The 17,460-nt window shown below is 38.4% G+C and overlaps 1 protein-coding gene across 2 annotated transcripts in view; it reads right to left on the bottom strand.

The window, feature by feature from the left end:
• Nucleotides 1-2,055: 2,055 nt before the first annotated feature.
• Nucleotides 2,056-17,460, bottom strand: part of evlb (Enah/Vasp-like b) — a 66,876-nt gene continuing 51,471 nt past the window's right edge. For both annotated transcript variants that reach the window (XM_051655635.1, XM_051655634.1), the window contains exons 5-13: nucleotides 16,778-16,830; nucleotides 12,816-13,069; nucleotides 11,097-11,197; nucleotides 10,697-10,739; nucleotides 6,509-6,557; nucleotides 6,250-6,310; nucleotides 3,327-3,387; nucleotides 3,177-3,234; nucleotides 2,056-3,009 (exon numbers count right to left, since the gene is read on the bottom strand). In XM_051655635.1, the coding sequence (XP_051511595.1) occupies nucleotides 2,972-3,009; nucleotides 3,177-3,234; nucleotides 3,327-3,387; nucleotides 6,250-6,310; nucleotides 6,509-6,557; nucleotides 10,697-10,739; nucleotides 11,097-11,197; nucleotides 12,816-13,069; nucleotides 16,778-16,830 (718 nt within the window). In that variant the 3' untranslated portion in view covers nucleotides 2,056-2,971. The remainder of the gene's footprint in view (nucleotides 3,010-3,176; nucleotides 3,235-3,326; nucleotides 3,388-6,249; nucleotides 6,311-6,508; nucleotides 6,558-10,696; nucleotides 10,740-11,096; nucleotides 11,198-12,815; nucleotides 13,070-16,777; nucleotides 16,831-17,460) is intronic.

The raw sequence follows: 17,460 nt of genomic DNA, 5'->3' as shown, positions 1-17,460 counted from the left end.
GCCACGAAGAATACAGAGAATATCATATGTTACAAATAAAACACAGAACTCATTATATGAGGGCATTTTTGCCCAAAGACCCTAGTTCATTTCTGACCCCAGTTATGGTTATTTATTAATGTACTTTTTATTTACAGCTTGGTTTCTCATAAAAATGTCACTATCGTTTATATACGGCCATTTCTGTATTATGTTATCTTTATGTGTATTGTTAATGTTATACTCTGTCAATCAATAGTTTGGACTGAATTCATGTTTCTCATCATCTTAAAAATCAAATACAAATATAAATCATGTCTATGTATTATTTTCTTGACAAAACTAACGTTTTATTCATTTATTCACTATTTTTCTACACTGAAAAAAAAAATTCAGTATTAAGATTTACTTTAATTAAATCTTTAAAAGTTGTGCACAGTGTTTCTAAGTAAATGTTAATGGTATAAAAGTAAGTAAAATCGACATAACTTCATGACCTAAAATTGATTAGTGAGTAAATTTAATTTAAAAGTGCCGTTAGTAACTTTTACTTACAAATCTGATGTACATGGTACTTAAATAAATGTTGTAAAATTGGCATGATTATTTCATTAGAATATTTCACATTTTGACCTTAAACACGTTTAATCCTGTTCCACATACAGAAGTGTTCATGTATGTGATGTAGTCTGATAGACTTCTGTGAGCTGCACACGCTCTTCACACTTGTGCATGAAACATGATGACAGTATCAATCAACGAGAGGTTTTTATCATGATCATTTTGAGTAGAAAACTTAAGACACGAAACAAAAAGTAACCAAACAAGAAAATCAACAATAAAACCGGTGTAAATAACTATGAAACTCATGCAAGCGCATTCATTCTTTAAGCCCAGTGAAAGCTGAGAAGTAAAATGTACTTATTTTATCTGCCTGCAAAATGTACTCAAATAACAAATATGACGAGGTTTTCTACTTTAGGATTGACTAACAAAGAATTATAAATAACATTTATTTACAAGATAAAGCATGAATTTATTTCATGTTTGAATTAAGTACAAATATCAAATTAACTTAATATTTTAAAGTTCATGCTTGAAGTAACTCTTTCAATAATCTTTTCTGGTGTATTTATTTATTTTTTTCCCAGATGGACGAGTTGGAGCGGACAGTGAAAGAAAACTACGCAAACAACCTCAAATACAAGACACATTTCACATTTTTGGTCACTGTATAATTCCCATATTTTCAATTGTGTTTTCATAGTTTTGGTGTCTTTCATTGTAAATAAAACGTGGAACATACCTATAATAAATAAAGTGTCTGTGTCCAAACATTTGGTACTGTACATTAATGTTTAAAATGTAAATTCCTGTAGAGTTCTTTAAACGTGAACAATCTCAAATAACATGTAAGCGCTCTGAGTGACTCCAGCCAGGTCTCCTAAGCAACCAAATTGGCCCGGTTGCTAGGGAGGGTAGAGTCACATGGGGTAACCTCCTCGTGGTCGTGATTAGTGGTTCTCGCTCTCAATGGGGCGTGTGGTGAGTTGTGCGTGGATTGTGGAGAGTAGCATGAGCCTCCACATGCTGTGAGTCTCCGCGGTGTCATGCACAACGAGTCACGTGATAAGATGCACGGATTGACGGTCTCAGAAGCCATGTCCTCCACCACCCGGATTGAGGTGAGTAACAGAGCCACCACGAGGACCTACTAAGTAGTGGGAATTGGGCATTCCAAATTGGGGAGAAAAATAAAAAAAACGAAGTACTTTTGAAATGGTCATTTACAAAATGTTTTAGCTCTTTATATATAGACATAACTACTGTATGTCATTTATATATGGCACACATAAGACATGTTTATTTTCTGGTTTACTGTCACGTCAACTGATTCATTCTCATTTATTTGTCTACAGATGTTTGGCCTGTCATAAATCAAATTTTTTTATGTTTTGTTGAATTTGTTTTATATATTATAATACGTATTATAAATTAATTACATTACTAAATTGAATTATTTTTTCTTGTCATTTTACTGTACTAATATGTTAAACATTTACACAAACACAGAGAAATAATTTAATCATATGTAATCTTGCATTATTTTCACAAGTAAGAACATCAGCTCATTTATCCAAGACATCCTTCACACTTTTATTTATTTTATTTTTATTTCCAAACCAGGAAGCACTTGTTCAAAACAGAGAAATCATAAAACAAAACAATACTTCACCATGTCCTTGCAGGCAATAAACATTTTATTAACAACATGATCACAAATACTCTGGTGTACTGATGTTTTTTTGTTGTTGTTGTTGTTTTCATTAGATTGTAATAACAGTGGAAACTCTTATGCTGCATTTTCCATTTAAAACTGAGAAAAAAATATATATGTCATTAAATACAAATTATTCTATGGCTAAAAAAAACTCTTTAAAAAAACTACTTACCGAGAGGTGATGAGAAATAAACTGAAAATGTGCTTATAATGAACCTTTTAACACAAGCAAAGAAAAAATAATAATAATAAAAATATAAAAGGATAACTCTGATGTGCAATGATATTATTATTATAATTACTATTTTTATTATTATTATTGACCTAGTTTCTATGTCTAAAACTACCTACATGAAAACACTACTACTATAATAATAATAATAATAATAATAATACCACATTATAATAATAATAATACAGACAGAAATGAAAAGAAAAACTCCTGTGTTTTCTCAGTTTCTGTAAAAGACTTTGTAGACTGTCACCAAAGATCAATGTAAAGTAGAATACAGTAAATCAGTGCAAGTGTCCTTCTTCACGCATCGCATCTAAACTCAACGTTCCCGTCATGTTAGAGCAAAACCATCCGTCAGCTTTAATATGGCAGTAACGTTGATGGACATCATCAGATCATCATCTTCTCTGGTGAGCTACAGCAGGTTCTGCAGGTCATTTGGGTCTCAGTACTGATGAATCATGAGGGGATGAACATTATGTTGTGCTAATTCTACTGAGTTCATGTCTAATGGCTGTAAAACAACAAAACATTCATTAGTAATTGTGCATGAAACATTGTGAGAGGTTTGCTGCAGAAACATGCAGAATTCTTTGCCAACTGCTTGTTGTCACTCTCAGACATTCACTGTAAAGTTTTTAGGATACTTATTTACAAACGCACATAATAAAAAATCAATACCATCAATGATCTCGTCTTTCATTTTGTGTAATTCACGAACAACTTCTTCCAAAATTTCCTGTTGAAACATCAGTTTATATCAATGAAAACATCACAATCTACTGAGCAGTAACACACTGATGAATGAGTGAACTGAATGTTGTTCTTCACCTGTTTCATTCTGTCAAAGTCTAAGGCGTCTGAGTCACTGATGCTTCCCACCGGTCGAACCCTAATGAGGGAATGAAAATAGCTACAGCACATTCATCCCTTTTATTTACACTTAAAGGGACAGTTCACCCAAAAATGAAAATTCTCTCATCATTTACTCACCCTCATGCCATCCCAGATGTGACCTTCTTTCATCTGCAGAACACAAATGAAGATGTTTAGAAGAATATTTCAGCTCTGTAGGTCCAAACAATGCAAGTGAATGGTGACCAGAACTTTGAAGCTACAAAAAGCACACAAAGACAGCATAAAAGTTATCCATAAGTCTCCAGTGGTTCAGAAGAGATCCAGTTGGTTTTGTGTGAGAACAGACCAAAATATAACTTCTTTTTCACTGTACATCTTGGCTTTGCATTCTCTAGGCACGATCATGATTTCAAGCTCGATTACACTTCCTAGTGCTTGACGGATGCGCAGAGTGCAAAATGATGCTAGGAAGTGTAATCAAGCTTGTAATCGTGATCGCAAAAGACAACAGCTGATGTCAAGATTTACAGTAAAAAAGCAGTTATTTTGGTCTGTCTTCAACAAAAACCAATGGGATCACTTCAGAACACATGGATTAAACCACTGGAGTCTTATGGATAACGTTTATGCTGATTTTATGTGCTTTTTGTAGCTTCAAAGTTCTGGTCACCATTCACTTGCATTGTATGGACCTACAGAGCTGAAATATTCTTCTAAAAATCTTCATTTGTGTTCAGCAGATGAAAGAAAGTCACATCTGGGACAGCATGAGGGTGAGTAAATTATGAGAGAATTTTCATTTATGGGTGAACTGTCCCTTTAAATCCATGTATTATTTACATATATGAATATTTGTCAAATGTAAGAAAAAACACACTTTCAAATGCACTGACGATGACTTTCGGCCAATTGCATTCTTGCGCTAAAAAAGGCTAGACGCAGCATAACAAATACAGTTTAACAGAACACAGGTGTCTCGAGACACGTTTTAAAGATTGAAGAAGTTCTTTTTAACTTGACACAACATATAAAAAACATCAAGAAAATAAAATGCAGAGAAAAAATTGAAGACATTTGTCTAGCTGGTTCAGGTCTTATCTAGAAGGGAGGGGTTACTATGTGAACGTAGGCAACTATGAATCTGAATTTGAAGCTCAATTCTTGCACCGCTCCTGTTCAACCTGTATATGATCCCACTAGGCCAAATTATGAAAAAGAACCAAATTGCTTGCCATAGCTATGCAGATGACACCCAGATCTAAATAGCCCTATCGCCAAATGACTACAGCCCCATAGACTCTGTGCCAATGCATTGATGAAATCAACAGTTAGATGTGCAGGAACTTCCTTCAGATAAACAACGATAAGACAGAGTTCATTGTATTTGGCAAGAAAGGTGAAATTCCAAAGGTGAACACATACCTTGACTCCAGGGGTCTAAAGACAAAAAAATCAAGTAAGGAATCTTGGTGTCATTTTGGAGTCAGACCTTAGTTTCAGTAGTCACATCAAAGCAATAACTAAATCGGCCTACTATCGACTAAAAAATATAGCCAGAATTAGATGTTTTGTATCCACTCAAGACTTAGAGAAACTTGTTTATGCATTCATCACCAGTAGGGTGGACTACTGCAATGGACTCCTCACCGGCCTTCCCAAAAAGACCTTTGGACACCTGCTGTTCATTCAGAATGCCGCTGCCAGGATTCTCACCCGAACCAAAAAATATGAGCGTATTACTCCAGTCCTCAGGTCTTAACACTGGCTTCCAGTTACATTTAGAATTGATTTTAGAGTACTATTACTCATTTATAAATCACTCAATAGCCTAGGACCTAAATACATTTCAGATATGCTTGTTGAATATAAACCTAACAGACCTCTCAGATCATTAGGATCAAGTAACTTAGACATACAGAGGGTTCAGTCAAAACATGGTGAGACAGCATTTAGCTTTTATGCCACCTGCAGCTGGCACCAGCTTCCTGAAGAGGTCAGATGTGCTCCAACAGGAGCCACATTCACTTTGAATTACTATTGTGTATGAAATGTGCTATATAAATAAACTTGCCTTGTCTAGCACATGTTTACATACCAAAACAAATGGTAAACTGGATGGTTGCAAAAGCATTCAGTGTGAACAGCCTCTTAGGTGGAGGTCTTTGGCCATTGTGTCTTGCACTCTTATCAGCATTTCTCAGATTAAGCGATGGGTTTATAAAATGCTTCATTAGAAAAGGAGTTAAATTCACAAATGTGCGTCTCTCAGGGGTCTGGGTATCTCAGCGAGTATTGACGCTGACTACCACCCCTGGAGTTGTGAGTTTGAATCCAGGGTGTGCTGAGTGACTCCAGCCAGGTCTCCTAAGCAACCAAATTGGCCTGGTTGCTAGGGAGGGTAGAGTCACATGGGGTAACCTCCTCGTGGTCGTGATTAGGGGTTCTCGCTCTCAATGGGGCGTGTGGTAAGTTGTGTATGGATTGCAGAGAGTAGCATGAGCCTCCACATGCTGTGAGTCTCCGCGATGTCATGCACAACGAGTCACGTGATAAGATGTGCAGATTGACGGTCTCAGAAGTGGAGGCATCTGAGACTTGTCCTCCGCCACCCGGATTGAGATGAGTAACCGCACCACCACAAGGACCTACTAAGTAGTGCGAATTGGGCATTCCAAATTGGGAGAAAAGGGGATACAATTTTTTTTTAAAAAGAGTGGCCCCATTTAGGCGTCTCTTCGTACAAAAATAGAGATATGTCCTTGTCCTATAATTTATAAGTAAAAACTTTGATCAGTCTAGAATCATTAGACTTGTCAAAAAGCCTCTTTACAGTAATGAATGAAGTAAAATATATTTAGTGCTGTCATTACTCCTCATGTCTGTTGTGATGTCTCACCTGGACACCAGTGCTGATCTCTCTGCAGAGTTTGCTCGATCCCACGGCTTCTTCACACCATCTGCAGGAGAAATCTCACTGTACCATCAATGCTAAACACTCATCTGAACTATAACTGTACAACACTGTGCATTAGGAACATTTAGATGAAAACATATGGACTTCACACTAGAGATTTAACCTTCTGGTTCAAGTTAAATACACAAAGATTCTGACTAAAACTGCACATATGTGACTTATGTTTTTGATGATACTGTACCTGACGCATTCTGACCACGGGACATGGGTGACGGCGAGTTTGGATCATCCTGAAACAAATTAGTATTTCAAGTAATAACTGCAGAATTCAAGAAATCATTTACTATAGAATCAAAGGTTTCAGACCCATTTTACATACATGTCATTTACTGATTATGACTCAATGAGGCTCATTTGTTTTGTCCGGATCTATTAAGTTATTCACAAATGGAATTCACACAAAACAATGAATTCACCTCTTTACGTTTTCAGTTACTGAGTTCGAAGTAAAGATCGATTTATACTTCTGCATCGAACCTACACCGTATCCTGACATGCACCTCTTCAAGAATGTAACAACACGTATGTCGACGTACAACACAACAGCTGTGATTGGTCCCCTTTGTTACTAGAGATCCTCCCCCAGCATGACAAAAACATATCTGATGTAGCAGCGCATATTCTCCAAGATTATTTTAAGATCTATGCCTCATATTCACTGATCAGTGACCGTATCACATTGTGTTTGGACTCGTTTTGTTTTTTTGTGAGCATCTGCTGTTTATAAATTCTGTTTGTTTCATGACGTTACAAGCAAAAACGTGACAAAAGACACATCTGTTTACAACTTATATTACACGGCTCTCTGTAATACTGGATTCTGATTGGTCAGTGGCGCCATCTAGTGGTCTGATATTTCTGAGTAACAACCGCACATCCACGTATCAGACCGCTCATCCGGGTATTGTGAATCATCTTTCCTGCTGCTCGGATCACTGTGAGATCTCTACAAGTAAGTTGATAAAATAATTTCAACTCAAATCAATATTTCATGTGCATGTATTTATTTACTTGGTTAGTAGCTGTGTAATAAGCGGGATTATGTACAGTCAGCCTGTTGTTATCACTAAATAAACCTCTTAAGAGTGATATAAGAGTCTCCGCTTCACATCGGGGTCCTGATCTCCCTGTCAGGGTTTATTTTGTGATAACAACCGGCTAACTGGGGGTCCTGGGTAGCTCAGAGGTAAAAAAAAAAAAAAAAATCAGATGTTTTTTAAAACTTCACGCTCAGTCTTGGGGATCTAAATGTGTCCGCTCTGGTTTATGGTTTTTATGGTCAACGTAAACAACATATTAACTACCTACATGTTGGTTACACCAATGACTTTGATTTGGTGGACATAAACGTTTTTAATCATATTTTAAAACATAATTGTTTCACTGCTTATTTTTTTTAAGAAATAACAATAAAAGATTATTCTGCACTAGTCATGCCAACATTTCTTTTCTTTTTTCTTTTTTTTTTCAGGAATTTCAGCTTTTAATGAGACTTTATTTTTACTGTCTCTGGATACCACACGACATTTTTTACTTTAAGCCCCAGAAAATAATACCAATATGACTAAACTCAGAAACTGAAAAATGTTCATCATAGAAGAGGTGTATTCAAGTAAACAGATTGCGTGAATTGCATTTTTTTATGCATTTTTAATTTAATAGATCAGGACAATAATGAGAGTCACCTCATTGACTCGTAGGACACAAAGCCATAATATGCACCTGTTACCCTCTGTTATTGTATTTTATGATTAATTTTGTGAAAAGAATACATGTTATGATGCCCACTGCAGACTTGCATTTTTTCGACTCCAATCTACTACTTGACCATATTTGAAAGTGCGTGAAATATTTGAAAACTTGTGGCGTAAGTTTCATGTGAACAGGAAGGACAAGTCAACCCATACCAAACTCCAACATACCTGCCAGTGTGCTCAGAAAACCGGCGTCTTTATTCGCAGTGGAGAGAGAGCACACGAGCTCATGGTTGCCAGAATGCGTTACTAAAGTGTCAATCTGGCAACCTCATACATGTCGAAATCTAATTCTGATCAGCTAATCGAATATTTAAAATTAAATATTAAATATTTTACTTGCATGATTAGCTCTAAATAATACATGACACAATTGATCTAAAGGGGATGGTAAGGGGGGATGCTGGTTTTACAAGGGGGATGCTTTTTGGCAGTGTTTCCCAACCCACACTAGTGTGCCGTGAAAGATTGTCAGGTGTGCCGTGGAAAATGATCAAATTCCACAAAATAAATAAATGCATGAGAAAAAAATAAATAAATTCAGGGATCCAAACTCCTCACCTTTCTGAGAAATTCACCGTTTTGAAATCATAATCGGTCACTTTTGTGATTGTGAAGAGCAATGTTTAATGTGTAAAAGTGAGTGATATTTATACGCATTAAGGGGCATTCACATGACTCGCGTCAGCGCTGCAGAATACATTGAATCTATGAAGTGACGTCACTTTACACCGAAGTGTTTTTCACACACACGTTTTTGCTTCACCAATAATGTCTTTGAGAGTACTGAACAACAAGAAATATTTAAAAACTGTCCAAATGTGTGAAGAGACATTGAATGTCTCATCATTTCTTTTAATTAAATATTAGCTTATCGTTTACAAATATCAGAGACCCCAGTTATTGAACTCATTTAAATTCACCAAGAAAACGCTTCGACCTAAACATAAACGAGTCCTTTTATTACTTTCTGCTATCAAAGCAACTGCAAGCTTTTTTTCTCTCTTCCAAATGCATGTTTTCAATGTTTATTGTGCTCATCTCCCGCTTTTATACGTGGCAAACTCGTAAAATCGCCCCTCTGTGACGCTTTCTGCAACTCTTGTCATGTGGAGGGGAATGCGGCGCTTGACGCTGGCGTTGAACGGAGCGTTGACGTCTCGACTCAACTCATGTGAAATGCACTTTACAATGAAGAACATTATTGAAACTCAAAATGATTATTATTTGTCTATTATTGTGGTCATGCTCAGCAGTTTAAATATGCTACTGTAGGAAAATGATCCCGTAGATCTGCTTTGTGTTTTTTTGTAGCCGTGCAAGTTTTAATAAAGGAGAAGGACGTTATTGAAACTCACTATTATTAGACTATTATTGTTGTCTGGATGAAAAATAATGCTCATACTGAAGGAAGACTCTAGATCTGTTTAAACACTATAAAGTCTCTTGGGAGATTTCGGTCGTGAACGACACAAAATGATTCACTGACTCACTCATAGCACATAAGACGCTCATTTGTCGCCACCTAGTGACATTTCCAGAAGGGGTCACTGAACTAATCAGATAATAAAATTGAACAAATTTGTGAAACAGAAGCGAGCCTCACCAAAACACTCGAATTATAGCTGGAATTGGTGCTTTTAGCTTATTCTTTAAAAATAAATATCCCCAGAAAAAATGTTCATGGACCTTTTTCGCCCCTCATGAGTTTGCATCCCTGTAATTTGTTGTGGCATTGCAAGAACAAATCTACAAATTAGAAAAGAAGCAAATCTGTTGTTTTTTCATTACCCATTTATCGCTCTTGCCATCTGTGACCTCACACAGCGTAGCCTACCTATGTGACTTGTTTTTGTTTTTTTTGCATAGCTGAATTTCAAACATTACAAGTAAACATGCTACTAAGACGGACAGAAAACATGGACCAGTTCTTGAAAGGGAAAAATATTGACGATGGTTCACCTATGTGGGATAGTGGTGTGCCGTAGAATGTTTTAGTCGTAAAAAGCGTGGCAGAAAAAACATTGGGAAACACTGATTTTTGGTATTTCTTGCAATAAGGGGGATGGCAACCCTTCGTATCCCCCCTCAACTCGAGCCCTGTGCATGGCAGCCAACATGTATAATAAATAATATGTACCTAAATACTGCATACTGTAATGAACTTGTTTTTAATGCAACAATAATGTAATAAATACTTTTGAATCCAGAATTACATTGTCTTTATTTATGAAATGTAAATGCATGGAGCCAAACTGGCCTTAATTCTGATTTTATTCTGGGGCTTAAAGTTAAAAATGTCACATGTTGAATCAATCCATGCAGAGACAGTAAAAAAATAAACAACATGCAGGTCACTAATCTGTTGTCATGTGACAAAAAACCCATCAAACACAGAGAAAGCCCTTTTGACCCTCATGACTGTGTGTGTAGAAAATGCTTGAAAGCTACGTTGAAATTAATTACTGAATTAACTCATGCAAGGAAAGTATTTTACTACTTTTTATTAAAAGTCATCAAATACTTTTTTTTTTTGGTAGAAAATGATGTAAATGCACTCAAAGATGCAAAGATTGCATTTCTACTTTTTATCGTCCGTCTCTCTCTTTACTTACATTCTGGCCGTCTCCATCTTTCTTTTCATCTACTGCTCTCCGTCTATAAAGACAAATAAAGTGTGTGTCTATATTATCAGGTCTAAAGTTCACATTTACATTCAACATAAAGTCATGGTAACACGTCATGACCAGACACTCGTAAAGAAACCGGTCTGCCGACACTGAAAGCGAAACTGCTGCGGAACGTGACACAATCACAGTCATCAGAACAGAGCTGATGTTTATTATACAGCGAATGCATCACCGCAGAAAGAGAAATCGAACTCTGGTGATCATGACTGGTTAGCACACAAACTTACATGAAAGATATGGCTCTTGCTTGATGCTTGATGTCACCGTGTGTGGTTATGATATATGTTTAATCTTTATAAATGTGTACGTGTCTCTCTCTGCTGACCTCCGAGCGAGCAGCGCGTTCATCTCCTCCATCAGTCCTCCACTGCCTCCACTCGTCCGGTTGGCATCGTTTTTGGCACCAGACGCAGAGTTTTCCTCAGGCTGCAGATACACAACACATTACTGTACATGTTTCACACAGTTACTATGTAAAGAGTTTACTGTAATTACCAGATGGCACCTCAGAGGTTCTACTCGGAGCTGTTCACGTCCTCAGAAGCACACTCTGAGATTTTAAATGTTTGAGCATCCTGCTGGTCTAATGCACACCAGTGTCAGAAATTAACCTTTCTATTAAGGGGCAATATTTGCCCCCTGGAACTGATTTACAGAGGTATTTTTTGCCTTTATTAAGGCCTATTTACCCCAAGCCTGGTGCAAATATTCATTCCAAACAAGCTTTTGTAAATGAATGGATTCCCCTGGTGCTATTCAGACTGGCTCTGACAAATCGTCCGGCGACAATCTGATTTATTTTTCCTTCAGACTGTGATGAAAACTGACTGAGCAATGAGATGAGCTTTTTGTCATTTTTCCAGAATGGTCGCTGTCAACGGGCGAACACACGTGCTGTGCTCACTTACTCGTCTCACGCACAAAAACTCTGAATTCAATGCATATATGCAGTAAATCAATATTATATAGAAGTCTTTCTTTTTTAGAATATTAATGCAATGTGCTGATAACTCACATTATATAATATACCTGGTGTTTTGTTTTAATGTACATTATTTAATACATATATCACTGAGCCTTTTATCCTGGTGTTAAAAGTAGCAGTGAGGTTCTGCAATTCATTTAAAATGTAAAATATCACATAAAAAAGACACTTTGCATGCAATATTTTACTACAAGTGCAGACAAGCAAATTGCAGAACCTCACTGCTGTTTTTATTGCAAAGATAATATAACACATCAAGTATTTCTGTAACAGTGCTCTTTTTCTCACCACACACAAGAAACCCTGAATTCAAAACAAATATGCAATAATTAAATAAAGGAAAGATTGTGAACCAGGGGCGGACTGGCCATAGGGAGAACCGGGACTTTTACCGGTGGGCCGGCTGTGAAACAGGGCCACAATATGCATTCACATGCATGCATTTGTCACGAATTTGGTGTGAATAGGCCTTAAGGGCATTTTTATTCTAACTTTATAAAATGACTGTGTGTCATCCTTTTGCCACAAATGCTGTCGATTGAGCTGAACTTGTATTGAACTCGAAATATTCCTTTACCAAATGCATTACATGTATAGTGACTAAAACACATTCAAATGAAGAAATGTATGAATGTGTAACTACAACAGAATATTAAGAACTATATCAGATGTTATAAATAAAAACAGGAACTCATTATGGGGTCATTTTTTGCCCCCACACTTTAAATTTCCAGGGAATTTTTGTCAATTTCAGTTTCAAGTCACTGTTCATTTCTGGCTCTGATACAGAAGAGTATGTGACCACAAGAATAAACGCTCCTCTGTTTATTTCTTTTGTTCTAGTGACTATTGGAGAAACTGCAGATATATTTGACTTTTGTGTCATGAATTGCTTGTGATGTTCCTCATTTGTAAGTTGCTTTGGATAAGAGCTACTGCTAAATGTAAATGTGTAATGCAATATGTCCTGAAGTACAGTCACACACATCATTGTCAAGGTGTTTATATCTATATCATAAAGCTATGTTTAACATTATCATGGTGTATATTTCGACCGACCCTCTGCACGCGACGCAGTTTGGCTCCAGCGATCATGGCAGCGAGGCCGGTGGGCGCTTGAGAAACGTCCTGTGCTGCTCCGTACCCCCCCACAGGCAGAGGAGGAGGAGGAGGGGGCGGAGCTCCAGCTGAGGGAGGCGGCGGTCCTGGAGGGGGCGGAGGAGGAGGACACGGCCCGCCCATCGACAGAGGGGGCGGCACTACAGTGGGTGGAGCTACTGACAGAACGGCTGGGTGACCCTGAAACGGGGAACCTGCAGAACGACAAAAACATGAGTGAAGTGTCAGTGTACAGCAGGAAGGGATTTTGAGGTTTAGCTTCATCAAAGTGCTTTTTTGAGTTGACAACTTACAGTCTTCAGAGTTAATGTGAGAGTTAACTAAGAAATGTGAAGATCTTTAAACTTACATAACAACAAACACATATTAGACCAAAAATATCCAATAAAATCAGTATAAAAAAAACAACTGCTATAACTAATTATATATATTTTTTTTATTTTATCCCCTTTTTTCCCAATTTGGAATGCCCAATTCCCACTACTTAGTAGATCCACGTGGTGGAGCTGTTACTCGCCTCAATCCGGGTGGCGGAGGACAAGTCTCAGTTGCCTCCGCTTCTGAGACCGTCAATCCGTGCATCTTATCACGTGACTCGTTGTGCATGACACCGCGGAGACTCACAGCATGTGGAGACTCATGCTACTCTCCACGATCCACACACAACTTACCACACGCCCCATTGAGAGCGAGAACCACTAATCACGACCACGAGGAGGTTACCCCATGTGACTCTACCCTCCCTAGCAACCGGGCCAATTTGGTTGCTTAGGAGACCTGGCTGGAATCACTCAGCACACCCTGGATTCGAACTCACAACTCCAGGTGTGGCATAACTAATTATATTTAAATTATTTAAACAAACATTATAGGATATTCCAGGTTCAATACAAGTTAAGCTCAATCGACAGCATTTGTGTCATAATGTTGATGACCACAAATTAAATTCAACTCGTTCCTCCTTTTCTTTAAATGTGTGTTCCAGTGAGACACTTACAATAGAAGTCAATGGGGTCAATTTTTGGAGGGTTTAAAGACAGAAATGTGAAGATTATAATTTTATAAAAGCACTTACATTAATTCTTCTGTTAAAACTCGTGGGGTTCCCAGCGTTACATTGTCATGACAACAAAGTTGTAAAATTGGCTCTTACTTTTAGAGGAAGACCGATATATCGGTTTTAACGATTTATCGGTGCCGATAATTGCTTTTTGGAACTATCGGTTATCGTAAAAATGATATGCCGAAACTTTTACATTATTTTGTTTATTCAATTGTAGTTTTTATGACTGTTTTAGGGTTTAAGGGTTTACAGCATTATGTTGTCATAGCAACAAAGTTGTAAAACATGCGTTAAACAAACTAACGCAATTAATCATGAATAAGGAATATTTCTACCATCGGAGCAATTCAAGCTTGAATTACACCTGTTTTCAGCAGGGGGCAGTAAGCGAAACTCAAGCTGTATGATCAAAGCACAACTGTAGAACAAACCACAGGCCTGCTTGACACTACTTGCGACATCACAAGATGAGAACATGTTATTGCATTCAAACACAGTTGGACAGAGCACACTTCTGAATGCACAGATCTCGTGACGTTTTTCTACGTTTCAAACCACATTTAACTTGATGCAGCGACATTAAAACGCTGTGTTTGTGTTGTAACGCAACCAAAGCGCTCTAAAAACGTTAGTCTGACGCACGTTTACATTGATGCGTCTTAAGAAACCATTATAATAAATATATGTCTTTACTAATTCAATTGCAAAATAGATTGCTATGGAAGGTAGGCCAATGATAGGATTATGTTCAATAATATGGAAATTAATATATTGCCTTCTAAAGCCACTTTTTTTCTTATCAATGCTTTACTTGTCTGTCACAATAATGTAATGCATTTTAATGAATTATTATTTTTTATATTATATATTATTTTTATAATTATTTAAACAGGATAATGTAGGTGACACTGAGAAGTGGATAATTAACACTGCTCAGGCTCACAAGCAAACATCACCATAAGCTGAATTAACATGACATTCAAAGCCTTAATATATTCATTCAATAATGTAAATATGAAATGTACTAATTCCTTTACTTATACACTATCCATATGAACATGAGCTATCATAAGCGAACTTCTCAAGCGTTAATGAAGTGCATATTCACAAACTATTCATTTTCCGCAGCAACTCATTTGTGTAGTGTTCTGCGCGGGCTCTGAGAAGCGCTTATTCGCTTTGCTCCGCGATCGCACCAAACTTAAAGAATTCTTAGCACACTTGTATTGCTGAAAATAATTCCATGACTTTTCCAAAACATTCAGAGTTAACTTGTTTTTCCATGACATTTCCAGGCCTGGAAAACACAGTTTCAAAATTCCATGACTTTTCCAGTATTTCCATGACCATACGAACCCTGTTCACTTGTATTGAACCTGGAATATTCCTTAAACTGCATGTGACGAGGAAGAGGGCGGGGCCGGGCCGTAACTACGCATACCCGGCCCCCAATCAGGCTAATCGGCCGAGGAGAGGGATAAGTGCAGCGGAAGAGAGAGAGCAGCTGCCATGTGTGCGTCTTTTTGTTTCATTAAATATTATTTTGACCATTCAGCCGGTTCCCACCTCCTCCTTGCCCATTTTTAACCTTGTTACATTGGTGCCGAAACCCAGGAAGGAGGAGGGATGCGCTGTCGTGGAATCCTCGCCACTGCCGTCCGCCCAAAGGAGCAGCCGCGGCCATCCGCTGGGGGGTACGGAGGAGTCGCTGCTGGCCGCCTGGACCCAGAGGAACGGCTGCCGTCCACGAGGGGAGGAGGAGCTCGCTGCTGGCCGCCCGGAGCTGTAGAGCCACTGCCAGGGGCGGAAGGGCTCCCTACCGGCCGCCAAAATGCAGAGGGGCGTTCCATCCGCCAGGGGTCGGAGGACTTACTCCGGTCCGCCCGAGGAGGAGCAGCTGTCGTCCACCAGAGGGTGGAGGAGTGATTGAGGACCAGGCGACGGCATGTCTGGGAACCAGCAAGTTTTTTTCTCTCTCCTCTCTCTCTCACTGTCGCTCCGCCTTGCCCTTTCCCTTTCCTCTTTTGATGAACCCGATGCGTTTTTTCTCTTGATTCGGTTTGTTTAGGCATACATGAACACGGCACTCACACTCAGATCCGCACCAAAACAATCAGTCCAAGACCATTGCAAACTAACTCTGGAGCGGTTCACTTGTCGTGAGAATGCACTCCGACCCAACGGACCAAACAATATCCCTATAAAACCATAAGCATATTGCTGGAAATGTTACAACTTGTATCCATCCACGTGTCGGATATTGTTTACTTGCAGTGCAAAGCGGCGCAGTTTGCTTAACCATGACATAAACAACATTCTTATATTTGTACCAGTTGACACATTTTTACAGGTATTTCATTTTAACCGGTATATTGATGTATGAGCTGAATCCCAAAACAGCACGCAAACATTCTGACCAATGAGGGGACAGTTTGCTCACATGTGATTTTTATTAACATGGATTAGGATCATTTTTTAAATGTTGCCTTGTGAAAGCAAACAAAACTGAGGAGAAAATGCAACATTGTAACAATTTTAGCCCCTGTTTATGAACAAATCAAGCAAGCTACAAGTCTGAAAACGCCCTAAGATCAGTCGACTCAATTTATTTATTTTACAGTGTGGCTCCTTTGAATGATTTGGTTAAACTGCTTTAAAACGTGTATATCACTTGACTGGAAGGGCAGAGCTTTAGGAGTTAATGTTGTTAATGTAAATGTATATAACCTAAAGCTATGTCTAAATGTCTTACAGTATATAACCACGAGCTCGCTGAATAATGCTTTGAAAAGATTTACTTGGACACACTGTTCCTCTAATATAAACCTGAGTGTTTTACCTGAGTTGGATGATCGTCTCTCCCGCTCAATATGTGCCTGCATCTCCATTTGCCTGCAGAGATGAAGAGAATCAACACATCAAACTTTACATGCAGATGTGTGTGTTTGTGTGTCTGTGTGTGTGTGTGTGTGTGTGTGTGTCTGTGTGTTGCTGTCTGTGTGTGGTTGTTTGTGTGTGTGTGTCTGTGTGTGGTTGTTTGTGTGTCTGTGTGTGTGTGTGTGTGTGTGTGTGTGTGTGTGTGTATGTGTGTCTGTGTGTGGTTGTTTGTGTGTCTGTGTGTGGTTGTTTGTGTGTGTGTGTGTGTCTGTGTGTGGTTGTTTGTGTGTCTGTGTGTGTGTGTGTGTGTGTGTATGTGTGTCTGTGTGTGGTTGTTTGTGTGTCTGTGTGTGTGTGTGTGTGTGTGTGTGTATGTGTGTCTGTGTGTTGCTGTCTGTGTGTCTGTGTGTGGTTGTTTGTGTGTGTGTGTGTGTGTGTGTCTGTGTGTGGTTGTTTGTGTGTCTGTGTGTGTGTGTGTGTATGTGTGTCTGTGTACAGCTGTTTGTGTGTCTGTGTGTGTGTGTGTGTGTCTGTCTGTCTGTGTGTGGTTGTTTGTGTGTGTGTGTTTGTTTGTGTGTCTGTCTGTGTGTGTGTGTGTGTGTGTGTGTGTCTGTGTGTTTGTTTGTGTGTGTATGTGTGTGTTTG

Source organism: Myxocyprinus asiaticus, chromosome 25 (assembly GCF_019703515.2).
Source record: "Myxocyprinus asiaticus isolate MX2 ecotype Aquarium Trade chromosome 25, UBuf_Myxa_2, whole genome shotgun sequence".
Lineage (NCBI taxonomy): Eukaryota > Metazoa > Chordata > Actinopteri > Cypriniformes > Catostomidae > Myxocyprinus > Myxocyprinus asiaticus.
Note: the sequence above shows the minus strand (reverse complement) of the source record. Positions and strands in the feature narration are given on the sequence as shown.